Raw genomic sequence first — 12226 nt, 5'->3', positions numbered from 1 at the left:
TAATTTAATAAAATTATACTTAAATTATGATATTTAATTTAAAATATAATTTCACTTAATTAAATAATTTATTTCAAAAATAAAATATATTCATTCAATAACAATATCATAATTGAATTCATTATAAAAAAAAACCTAGAATATCATGCTCATTATAAGCTTAACGAGGGTATCAAATATTTTCTATGGAACAAAAATATTAATCAATCATAATTTGGATGTCGTAAGTTGGATCTCATCAAAGAATATATATATATATATATATATATATATATATATATATATATATATATATATATATATATTTATATCTTAGTTTAAATGTATTTAAATATTTTAAAAAAAATATTTATAATTAAGTACTTTTTTCTATGATATGTACTAATTTCTATGTATTTTTTTTTTATAGGACGTGTCTAAATATATATAAGAATAGTCATTAAAGGGAAAATAACTTTTTTTAAATTCAAGTTTAGGGTTATTAATGTTTGTCTATAATTAATAATTAATATAATTTATATCTGGTTATGATTAATATTTTACTATGTCTTTACAATTTCCTATGTTAATATTAATAAGTCACAAATATTTACACATGTAGTTATTTTACATGCATTTATTTTAAAGTTGTCTATAATTAATAAATATGATATAGACTTTTCTAGTGCACGAGTTCTTCATAAAGGTTATAGATAACTATTATAGATTTTCATAACCACAAAGTTTGTCTCAAGATCACATTTAAGACTTAAGATATGTGCAAAATACAACAATTATGTTTTGCAGTCAAGATCAACATTATATACAACTTCTTTTATAATTTTGTATATGATCTAATTCATATAAGTTATTGACTTCTCCATGAAGAATGTAAATACTTATTCAGGCTTTTCGTAGCCACTAAGATCTCCTCAAATGAATTCTTAGAGCTCAAGATATCACACAAATGGACTTTATAGTCTTTTAAAGATTTTCAATATTTAGTGCATAATTGAGACATCCATTTTGAGTTCTATATTTTGAAACTTCATTATTATATTTATGGCATATTGATTTATTTTGTTTGGTTTAAACTTGTTTTTTCTCATCCATCTTTTAAGTGTCATTCTAAATCAATCTTGAGTTTACTTTAATTGATATTTTGAATACACCAAGCAAACTCATCAGTAGCATAAATACTCATAAGGCTTATGATTTTTGTTCATAAGATTTGTCATGATTAAAACATATATGTGTGTGTAGAATTTCGTCAATACAGTAATCTAGTATTGAAAACATAAAATCAGGTTGTCAGTTAAGCAACACAGCAAAATAGTTACTCTTACAACACGGGTGAATAATTTAAGTGGCTTAACCCTACTGAACCAACTTAACAATACAATTTTTCTGAGTTTACTAGATCGACAACAAATTTGGATAAAAATTCATAACACAACATGGTTTCTTGGGTTTTGTCACTAAAACTAGGAAGGTCAAGTATTCTTGTCAGGGTTAGGATAGCTTGGGTGTGAACCTACCATGACCTTAGCATTAATAAACATATTATGGAATTAGTATGTCAACTACCCTTCAAATACTATGCTCTTTCTAGTATTTAGTTAGGGATTATTGCCCCCAACCTTGTACATTCAAGAAATCATGTGTAGAGATTGGTATCCCAATCAACTTTTGATCTATGTGAAAGGCGTGAAAAAGATCAATTGGTTCAATAGGGTTAGGTCATTTAAACTACTCATCTTGGTGTAGGAGATCTTCGTAAGTGAATGCGTAACGACACATTGGTTGAGGTGTATGCTTATATGTGACATTACTTGATGTTGTTCATATGCTTTGGTGATTATATGGTTGTATGACATGGTTGTGGTGTAAGTTTGTTTTGCTTAAGTTGTTTGCTTTTTAAACTTGTTGATGACATGTTAAGTGTTGTATGATGCAAACCATGAGGTGCATGTTGGATGGTTTACATGTTTTTGGTAGTATAGTTGTATTTCATCTATACTTGTCATATGTTGATTCATTTGAAATTTAGTTTACCCTTACATGTTTTCCTGATAGTTGAACTACAATGATCATGTTTGAGTAGTACAAGATTAGTTGGAGGCAAGACATAATTTTTTGTGGCCATGCTAGTGATGATAGAGTTGATTTGTTGAGACTGCTTTAATGTGGTTGCTTTTGGTAGAATTGTTTGACTGATAATTTATGATTAATATTCGATACTGGATTACTATACATAGTTTATATACTTGTGTAGTTATTTTATATCTTTAGTTGTTTAAAATTTTACATGTATTATTGTGTATATATATATATATATATATAGGTATTGTTTATATATTAATCTTAAGTAATTATATATTATTTTATGAGTTAATCATTTATACATTGCCAGTGTAAAGTTTTTTTACACTGGCAACCAATTATATCTCTTAATTGTGTCATGTCACTGTTAAAAGTAAATGTGTTTATAGTGACATGACACAATTAAGAGATATAATTGGTTGTTAGTGTAAAAATTTTTTACACTAAACAATGTATAGGTGATTAACTCTTATTTTATTCCACTATAAATAGGAACCGTTAAGTATAAAGATCATAGAAGGTCATTACATCTAGTAAAAGAATTACATTAAAAAAAATTTGTAATACTTTGAAAATTAGATGCGAAAGTTAAAAAAAATGTATTTAATAAATTGATTTAATAAGTTAGAAAACTCTTTTTTAGTAAACCTATAACATGTTTTTATTAGAGAGTTTGAGTTTTAAGAATAACTATAAGTTATAAAACTCTGCTTTCAAATATTTAAAACAAATAAGTACTCAAATTCAAACTAAAAATTCTTAATTAATTTAGAATAACTTTTTGTCAATTAATTGATCCGTTGCATGATATACTTAATTTAATTGTGGACTTTACACATATTTATTATTATAAATGATAACCATTTTAGATATTATTCTTTAATGAGAGCATTTTGAGTTTCTAAATTTTCAGAATTTTTTGAAATCTCTTATGTCTTTTAATCTATCTTTTTATCTTATATCTAAATTAAATTTAATATTTTCTAAAAATAACCTCATCAATTGTTAAAAATACAATCTAGCTCAACAATTGCATTTTCTACTCCTATTTGGGGTAACCAATTCAGGGCTGTTGATGATACTCCCCATCAAAGCTAAATTTCCGCAACACATTGTCCTGGCCAAAGGTGTATAATAAGGGCATGGCCTAGATTTGTTGAACATCACATGGAACAAATACGTCTTCAATAAGGTCAATAATATCACTAGTCGTGAGGAGGAATAGTAACATTTTGATTTTCTTTCACCTTTAACGAGGCTCTTTCCAAATATTCACACCTAACATGTCTTTTTTTTATCACCACCCGTGAAACATTGATGCTATGAAAGATCAAGCTTGGATTGTGTCCCAAAGTAGACTTCAAAAAATCCACTCGAGGAAAGTACTTTGCTTTTAACACTTCAGAAACTATAACATCTTGGTTGAAAACTTCCCACCTTGCTTTCGTAGCATAACTAAATTGAACTCATTTTACCAAACTCCTTCTTCATAGTTAATTTTTTCCAATTAAAATAAAACAAATAGATTTGATTATTTTTTTTCTTCTCATTTCTATCGATTTAAATATTTTTATTCTATTTTCCAAACATAGCCTTCCGTAAACAACTTGTTAACGACCTCCAAGAAAAAACAGAACACATAATAAAATAAGATTAGTAGCTTCAAGAGTCAAATTACAGTTCAAAATGATACAGCTTCTTTGTTTCTACTTTCTACAACTAATTAATAATAACCTCAACTTTGGGACCCAAATAATTCAAAAGTGAGCAATCTATTTTAAAGAGTAAAATAAGTAATCCTACATTAAGAAATAATCAATTATTAATATTTAACATTCAAGTCAAATTCATTAACACCATGACATATTTAACAATTTTTTATATAATGTAAATTTAATTGTTTTAACTATTATATTTAATGATATATCAAACATTATCAAAATTTTAAGTGATTTAAAATATATTATCTAATAATAACTATTTATATGTTTTTAAATATCATTTTATACATTAAAATATCAAATAATTTTAAAATTATTTATAATTCTGTATACTCAATCTAATTATTAATATTATCAAATTAATATAATAATTAGATTGATTAAATTTATATTTTATGAAAAATTAATTAAAATATCATTTTATTAACTTGACATTATAATCATACTATATACATATATAATAAAATATTAATTATTAACTTTTTCATCAACTACTAAAATTATTTGTTTTACTTAAAAGAAAAATCAAATCTCATGGTAGTTTACTTTAGTTTATCTCGTTAACATAAAAGAACCGAACTTTATCTTTTATGTATGAAAATTGAAAGTTTGGAATGAACTCTTCCCTCCTTAGCTACTCCACTGTTTGTTTGTTGGGGCAGAAATTTCCACTTTACTTCCATTTTCCGTTTGTGTGTTGTGGCAATGGAATCTGCACTGATATTTCTGGGAACTGGAAGTTCAGGGTCGATTCCCTCGATGAGGTGCCTCATCGACCCTTCAGATCCTCCATGCTCCGTCTGCGCTCAATCTCTCTCCCTCCCACCTCATCTCAACCCTAATTACAGGTTAATTTCACCCATGAACTCAAGTTTTCATTTTTCATAAACGGATAAAATTACATATTTCAGTAACCTACTTAACTTTGCAGGTGCAATACCTCTCTGTTAATCCAATCTTACTCTGAAGCCGACGCCACTCACAAATATATATTGATTGATGCTGGCAAGACCTTCAGGGAGGCTGTGCTTAGGTGGTTTGTTTTCCATAGCATTCCAAGAGTAGATTCTGTCAGTCACTCAGATGAAGCTTGATTTGGGAATAGTTTCCTTCCCTAGTGTAGTACATTTCTTAACTCTTGCTTGAATTGCAGATTCTTTTGACTCATGAGCATGCTGATGCAGTCCTTGGATTGGATGATATACGTGCTGTGCAGCCGTTTAGTCCCACAAATGATATTGATCCCACTCCCGTTTACTTAACTCAGCATTCTATGGATAGGTAAACTTTCCCTTTTTCTTTTATGTGACCTGGTCAAATATGAAATATCCTAGGAAACACCCAAGTGGGAGCATGGATACCCTGTAGTTACAATGTTATATTTTGCTTTACTTTGTGGAAGTAGGAGCTCTAAGGAAGCACTCATACTAGATGAGCTTTTTGTTTTCTTAGAGGATATTGGTGAACACAGTTTTTTGCTATATAGGGGCTGTTTGGATAAGCTTCTAATAGCACTTATGAGAGAGAAAGATAGGTAGGAAAAATGAAATAAGTTTCTTCACCAGCTAAAACTAGCTTATGCATAAGTTAAAAATAAGTTCTTGGAGAAGCTATATGAGGGCACTTCTTCAAATAATCTTATGTATAAGCTATTTTTAACTTCTGAAGAAACTTGTTTCATTTTTCTTTCCTATTTTTTTCTACCAGAAATACTTATAGAGAAATTTATCCAAACAAGTACATAGTGAATTGATGCAAATACATCTAATTAATACTAATATTTCCAAACAAGCAAAATTGTATCACCTTTTGGTCAGTAGGTTAAAGGGTACTCTTTTGATCTGCATCCCAATCATTAAATTTGGGTGCTTGTATGCTTAGAAAATATTTCTGATTACAGTGCAAAGCAAATCTTATGTCAGCATTATTCCCTTTCACTTGATTTTGAGGACTCATTTTACATTAGATAGTTGATTTATTGTTTACACATTTGTAACAGCATGGAAAGGGTGTTTCCTTATTTGGTTCAGAAAAAACACAGAGAAGGGCAAGAAATACGAAGGGTAGCTCAGTTTTGCTGGAACATAATTGCTGATGATTGTAATCAGCCATTTTTTGCGTCAGGCTTGAAATTGACTCCTTTGCCAGTTAATCACTACAAACCTTGCCATTGATGGTAGGAATGCAATATCCGTTTTACATTATAAGGACTTATGTGCGACATTATGGACGTAGGTAATGCATGGAGAAGATTATATCTGTTTGGGTTTTCTTTTTGGTGAGAAAAATAGGGTGGCTTATATATCTGATGTTTCACGGATTCCGGCTAATACAGAGTATGGTGAGTTATGAAGTCATTTCTTCCTACTTGGACATGGTGTTACTCATTAGTGCTATCTCTCACAATCTTTATTTGGTTGGAGAGAATTTTTCAAAAAGAAAATTGGTAGATTACTAGATTTTGATGTTTTCTCTTGTTTGGACGAGAGAATGGGATAGAAAGAAGTAATTGCGGGTTCACTTAAAAAATTTCTTCTCACTTATTGAAAGAAAACCTGGAATCATAGCCAGAAATATACATTCATTTTCCTTTACATTATAATAACTATATAGGTCATTTTATACAACTACATTTTCTTTCCTCTCACTTTTCTATAAAACCTAACAGGAAAAATTTATTTATTCTTTTCTTTTCTTTGACCAAACTTTAAAGTTGGACCATTCATGAGCAATAAGGTAAGTGATTATTTTTCTGTCTGTTTTAGCCAATCAATTAGTTTGAAATGAGAAGTTAAAACTTTTCCAACTGTCTTTTGGTATTATGTGCAACATGTCACATTGTCATGTTTTTCTGTAAACAAATGAGCGACATAACTGCTTAGTTTATGCCACAAGCAACTATACTAGTGAGAGAAGATATTAAGATATTATAATTTATTTCATATAAAGACAACTAAGAAATACCTTCAATTCCAAATTTCTAATTATGAGTATTATTACCTGCTATTCTTTGATGAGGAGGCTTCAGCTCTCCTTCATTGTGGAACTTAATGCTGTCAGTAGTTAAGACCATCCTACTATTTTTACCTTCTATAACCAATGCTAATATGTTATCCAATTCTTTTCAGTCACGCGGTAAGTTAGACTGTAAGAGAGTCACAATTGAGAGGATTTTTTTTTTCAACTATCTCCCATCTAATGCTAGTGACTATCAACTAGTAAGTTGATAGGGAAAGTATGATATGATTTACCAGAAGGTTGTAAGAAAATAACAATAAAATTACTCCTGTAAAGAAAGTATTCCGATATTGATTTATGCAACTCATCAAATATCATCCAGAAATTAGTTTTCAGACCTAAAAAAAGTTAACATCAATGTCTCATGGATGTTATGTCATCAAGAAAAACCTTGAATTTGTAAGCATTATTTACTAAACCATAAACAAAGCCATAGAGCTGCTGAGTAGCTTGAATTCGTAGCCTTGCCTTCCTCATTAAAACAATAGGAACACATTTTGCAGAAGTGTGATTTTTAACATCTAACAGCAAAGTATCTTTTTTCTACAGTCATTTCAAAAAGTGGGGCTGGACAGTTGGATCTTCTTATATTGGATGCATTGAGAAAGGTCGGTGCTTACATTTTCAATTGTTGTTAGTCTGTGTGTGAGTGTAGTGTAAATATTGTATTCCAGGTGAATGTGTGAATTCTGCGACAGAATTGCATAATAAACATGATATGCCACTAAAGGATATCCTCTTGCGTAAAGGACATGAATGCTCGTGTAGAAGTATCAGATTTTTTTATTTTTTATTTTAAAGGGATTCCACTATGTTGCATTATTTCTTTTAGTCTGATTCTTAATTTCTCAGTTCCTCTAACTCTCCAAGCATAGAATTTCACCTGCTGGCAGTCACTGAAAGTGTTCTTAGTTAGCTCTTCTTTTGTATGGCTCGATACAATTCATTCTTTTGTCATTTGTTTTACAGAATGACTTGAGTGACTTTTTTTCCTGGAGTAATTTTCCAATGATTTTCTACACAAGACAAACAAAACATCTTGTTCACAAGTATACTAACTTGATCAAAGAAGGTCAATAATATGATTACTAAACACATGTTTTTTGGACTTAAATGCATTGAAATTTGTGGTCACTTAGCATTTCTTTAACTTCAAAATACATCCCTCCGTTCTAAATTTTGTCCCGTAACATAAAATCTATTGGATGTAACAATTAAAATTTAGTATCATTTTATTGTTCTTCAAGTTACATAAAGATAGTTTCAGCAGAAAACACGTCAAAATAAATTGAAATTGATGGTTTGTAGTAGAGTGATCTGGAAGCTATCCCCCTCCCCCCCGCATACACACACAAGCCATTGCTTTTATAGGTTTTTGAAATTGAACTAGAAACTTGTTTTCATAGTTTCTCAATCCTCATGCACACGTACGCTTTTAATGACTGTTGTGCTCTCAATTTGATGTTTATGCATATGAGAAATGCAAAGAACACACTTTCTGACACTATTTGATTGATTAAAGTTAATTGAAAATGACAAAATCTGGTGGACTCCACATCCTATTTAATGAGTCTCTTATGATTTTGTGATTTTTAATAAATTTTAACCAATAAAAAAATGTGTGTTAAGAGGAGTGTGTTGCTAACACTCGTTCTGCACAATTGTCTTGCAAGGTGCATCATAATTGCCAATTTGCAATAATCACCTTTAGATTCAAGGGGAAAATGTAAGGGAGAAATACAAAAAATAAAAAAATAAAAAATAGAACTCTTGTTTAAAATATATGGATAACAAAATGTTAAAACTGGAATTAGATTTGCTAAGAGAAGGAAGAACAGATGAAAGAATGAAGAACTGTATTATTCAGGTTTCAAGAATGAGATAGTGGGTACAACTGTACAAGATACCCAGGAAGCTCCAGGAGCCTAGACCCTTCACTATCTAAACCATTTCTGAAATCTCAACTAAGTGTCTCTCTGTCTAGTTCTAGTTCCTTTTTATAGTCGCCCCCTTCGCCTTTTTTTTCACAATAATTCCCTCCTCATTTCAACTCCTTTTCGATTGCCTCCTTATATAAACCCATCTAATAGGAGCTCTAACTCTCACAAAAGAAAATGACGTGGTGATTATGTACTTTATTGTTATTGGAAACCAAATGAAAGGAAGTAATTCTTTTATTAATGAAAGGACATTATACCCAGTCCACCACTGAATGCACCCCATCAGAGTCTTGTCTCCTACAACAGTGTTTCTCTACAAGAGAAAAACCCTGCTCCCCCTCTGAACTCTAAAGTCACAATTTGCATGCTTTCTCTCTCTCTCTCCTCCTTCCCCTAATAAACCCACACACTGCTAACAGAATTATCATCACTTAATTAACTAACTGCCTTGCTGGCTGTTTGAGGCGTCTTCCATCTAGAATATACTTTTCATATAGTGGACCTCATTGGGCCTGGATCAAGCAATGATCCCTCACGTCAAATTTTATGGGTCTATCATAGTGTTATTATCCTTCTTCACAAATAATTTGCCAGGATTTTCTTTTCTGTAATTTTCTCAAAAATGATTAACTGTTTGACTTCATTTTGACATGTTTTCATGTTTCATATTGTCAAGTATCATGATTGTGAAGCTTCACCTTATTTGCTTGATTATTGTTGAAGTTCAAGTGTGAAATGAGTCTTACATCAATTAAAATTGATTATGTTGAGTAGTATATAAATGAGAATGACCCACCAACTTAAGATTTTAGGCTATGATATGATATCAAGCTTACTTGTGTGGTTTATTCATTATCCATGAATAGAGTGTCCCTCGGTGTTTAGCTCTCGTCGTTTGATTTTTTTGATACAAATTTGTCAATTCCATTTTTAGTTTTCTTTCTTATTCCATTTTTAGTTTTCTTATTTCTTTATTTTCTCAGATAGTTGTTTCCTTCTTGATATTCCTCTTTATGTTACTACAGACTGGATCACATAACGTTCACTTTTGTCTTCCACAGGTTAGTTCCGCATTTTCCAAAATGATATTTAGACTTGTCATGTTCCTGATGGCGAAATCCCTATTGTGTAATTTTACAGGCTCTTGAAACTGTTAAGAGGTTATGTCCAAAGCAAACCTTATTGATTGGAATGACTCACGAGTTTGATCACCACAAGGACAATGAATTTTTAATGGAGTGGTCCAGAAGGTACACTTCTTTCCATTTTTCAAAACAGTCAAAAATTTGACTGCTAAAAATACATGTAATATTTAATTTTCAACATCCATATTGACAGTACTATGTGAATGTTATTCAACTATTTTACCTTTGTAGTTTGTACTCGGTGGTATTTTATGAATTTTTAGCAAATTACAAATTTGTTTCTTCTATAATTGTTGTGCCCAGGGAAGGACTATCGGTGCAGCTTGCTCACGATGGTTTAAGAGTGCCCATAAACTTATAGTAAGGTAATACTCGTGGCCCTGAATCCGAGTCTCGTCAAAAGTAACACATACAGTACCAGGACTGAGTCACATCAGAAGTAGCATATTATATGCTTGTTTACAATGACCCCGTGTGCTTGTTTGAGAAGGTGAAAAATTAGTAACTAGAATGTTAGATGGGAAGTGAAAATTGAATGGAATAGTAAGGTCTTAATTTTCACTTATTCTGAATTTAGAATCATTGATATAGGAATTGATTTTATTTGTTCCAGAAATCAATTACTCTCAAATCATATTTGAGGGTATTTCCACGTGTTTACGACTAAAATCATTCAAGAGATCTAGCAACGCAATCTTGAAGGTATACTTTTATGGTTGGTTAAAAATTATAAAACTAGTTAAATAAGAAGTATGACCCCAAAATTAATCTTTTGTGATTTTTAATAAATTTTAATAAAAAATAATGTGTTCAAATTATATTTTATCATAACTTTCCAATATGCAATTATCACAATTCATATTTTTAACTTTCAAGAAAAAGAAAATAGTTTATAAACTAATTCCATCTCCAAATTTTGTGGTTTTGAACAGATTATTATTGTTGCTTGATTGTTAAAAAGTTGTTTTCATCTCACAATCATAGGAGTCAATGACTTGCAATTTAAATTCAATAGTCCCATTTTTTTTATACTTGTTAAATTTGAAGTAATCTTCATTCTAAACTTTCTAGTTCTTAGATCATACTTAGCTATGTAGACACATTGAATTGGATTACGTATTCAACTCTGACAAGCTGGCTTGTAATACTTTGTCTCTTCCCCAAATACCTTTTCCCGTGGGTCATATTTATATTTCAATAAAAACTGATTTTCATGTTCTTGCAGGGTAATGCGCATGATATATTTTCAAAATTGGAGAACATTGAAATATTTTCAAGATAATCCCGTGCTTCTACAACAATCTGAGGACTCAATATTCATGCCCAAAAATAAGAAATTCAGTTTTATACATGAGAAGGATGATGACCTCTTGTGATGTCTTGTATTCCCTATGTTTCTAATTAAATTTTACGAAGAACGTAATCTTCACCTCGATGCTGAAACAAATTTTAGACAGTAACTAGAGTTATGAAGTTAAATAAAATGTGATGACCAAGATTTTTGTGGTCTATCATGCGTGTTGACTGATTTTGGATGCCATCCATGACGTTAACACGTGAGGAACTGGTGTGGTGTGTGGGTCTACACTCGTGAACATCTTGGAACTTTACAAAACTTTCTATTAACTTTTTTGTTTTATTTAATATTTTATGAAATATTAAAAATTGTTTGATAATATATTAAAATATTCTCTCTCTTTTTTATTCTTTGTGATTTTATCTCACTCGCACACAACCAAAAAGCATTCAAGTTCGATTTGACCTACCAGCATTTAATTATTGAAAATTTTACGGTATTCACTATAAATTATAAAAGTAGGGTACCGAAACAGTCGTGTTTTTATTTTATTTTTATTTATTTATTATAATTACTTGTTTTTATTTTTATTTTTATTTAATATTTTTAATAATTTATTTTTATAAATTTTTTTATATTTTTATATTATTTTTATATTTTTTTAATTTTTATTTTAATGTAGTATGTATTATAATTACATAGTTTAATATTAATATTTTGTTAATACGTTTTAGTTTTTTTTGTGTTAATTTTTTGATTTTATAGTATAAATTAATTTTTCAGTTGTATTATTTATTATTTATTATTTTAATGTTTTTTTAGTATTATTATAACTTTTTATTTTTAATTTTTTAATTCTGTTATATATAAACAAATTTTGTTATGAAAATTAATTTTTTAATACTTTTTTTGAATTAATTTTTTTATTGATTTATCTTATACAAATTTTTAATTTAAAATTTATGTTATTTAGAGTTTATTTTTTAAATTTATTTATTCATATAATTGAAGATATTAAATCTT

General features: G+C 29.4%; 1 protein-coding gene across 4 annotated transcripts; it reads left to right on the top strand.

Annotated features, from left to right (window-relative positions):
- Positions 1 to 4387: 4387 nt before the first annotated feature.
- Positions 4388 to 11592, top strand: LOC109810699 (putative hydrolase C777.06c). Of its 4 annotated transcripts, XR_014431741.1 has the most exons (11): positions 4388 to 4651; positions 4735 to 4873; positions 4957 to 5084; positions 5803 to 5950; positions 6039 to 6144; positions 7371 to 7429; positions 9745 to 9822; positions 9902 to 10011; positions 10210 to 10271; positions 10520 to 10608; positions 11132 to 11592. XR_014431741.1 is itself a non-coding variant. In XM_083068844.1 (10 exons), the coding sequence occupies exons 1-9, from the start codon at positions 4509 to 4511 to the stop codon at positions 10265 to 10267; spliced, it is 969 nt and encodes a 322-aa protein (XP_082924970.1). In that variant the 5' UTR covers positions 4389 to 4508; the 3' UTR covers positions 10268 to 10271; positions 11132 to 11592. The 4 variants fall into 4 exon arrangements, 3 of the variants coding, with proteins under 3 accessions (XP_082924970.1, XP_082924972.1, XP_020229825.2); XM_083068844.1 differs by lacking the exon at positions 10520 to 10608 and having other exon boundaries at positions 4389 to 4651; XM_020374236.3 differs by lacking the exon at positions 10520 to 10608 and having other exon boundaries at positions 4390 to 4651; positions 9787 to 9822.
- Positions 11593 to 12226: the final 634 nt, after the last annotated feature.

The sequence above is a fragment of the Cajanus cajan genome, chromosome 2, assembly GCF_000230855.2.
Source record: "Cajanus cajan strain Asha chromosome 2, NIPB_CcT2T_4, whole genome shotgun sequence".
NCBI lineage: Eukaryota > Viridiplantae > Streptophyta > Magnoliopsida > Fabales > Fabaceae > Cajanus > Cajanus cajan.
The sequence above is the reverse complement of the archived record's forward strand: the minus strand, read 5'-3'. Positions and strand labels throughout refer to the sequence as shown.

Excerpts from the sequence above, each read along its gene's own strand:
- LOC109810699 (XM_083068844.1), top strand. The coding sequence starts at position 4,509 with ATGGAATCTGCACTGATATTTCTGGGAACTGGAAGTTCAGGGTCGATT. Across the intron at positions 5,951-6,038 it reads TGAAATTGACTCCTTTGCCA|GTAATGCATGGAGAAGATTA; the intron begins GTTAATCACTAC and ends TTATGGACGTAG. Across the intron at positions 7,430-9,744 it reads TATTGGATGCATTGAGAAAG|ATAGTTGTTTCCTTCTTGAT; the intron begins GTCGGTGCTTAC and ends TTATTTTCTCAG.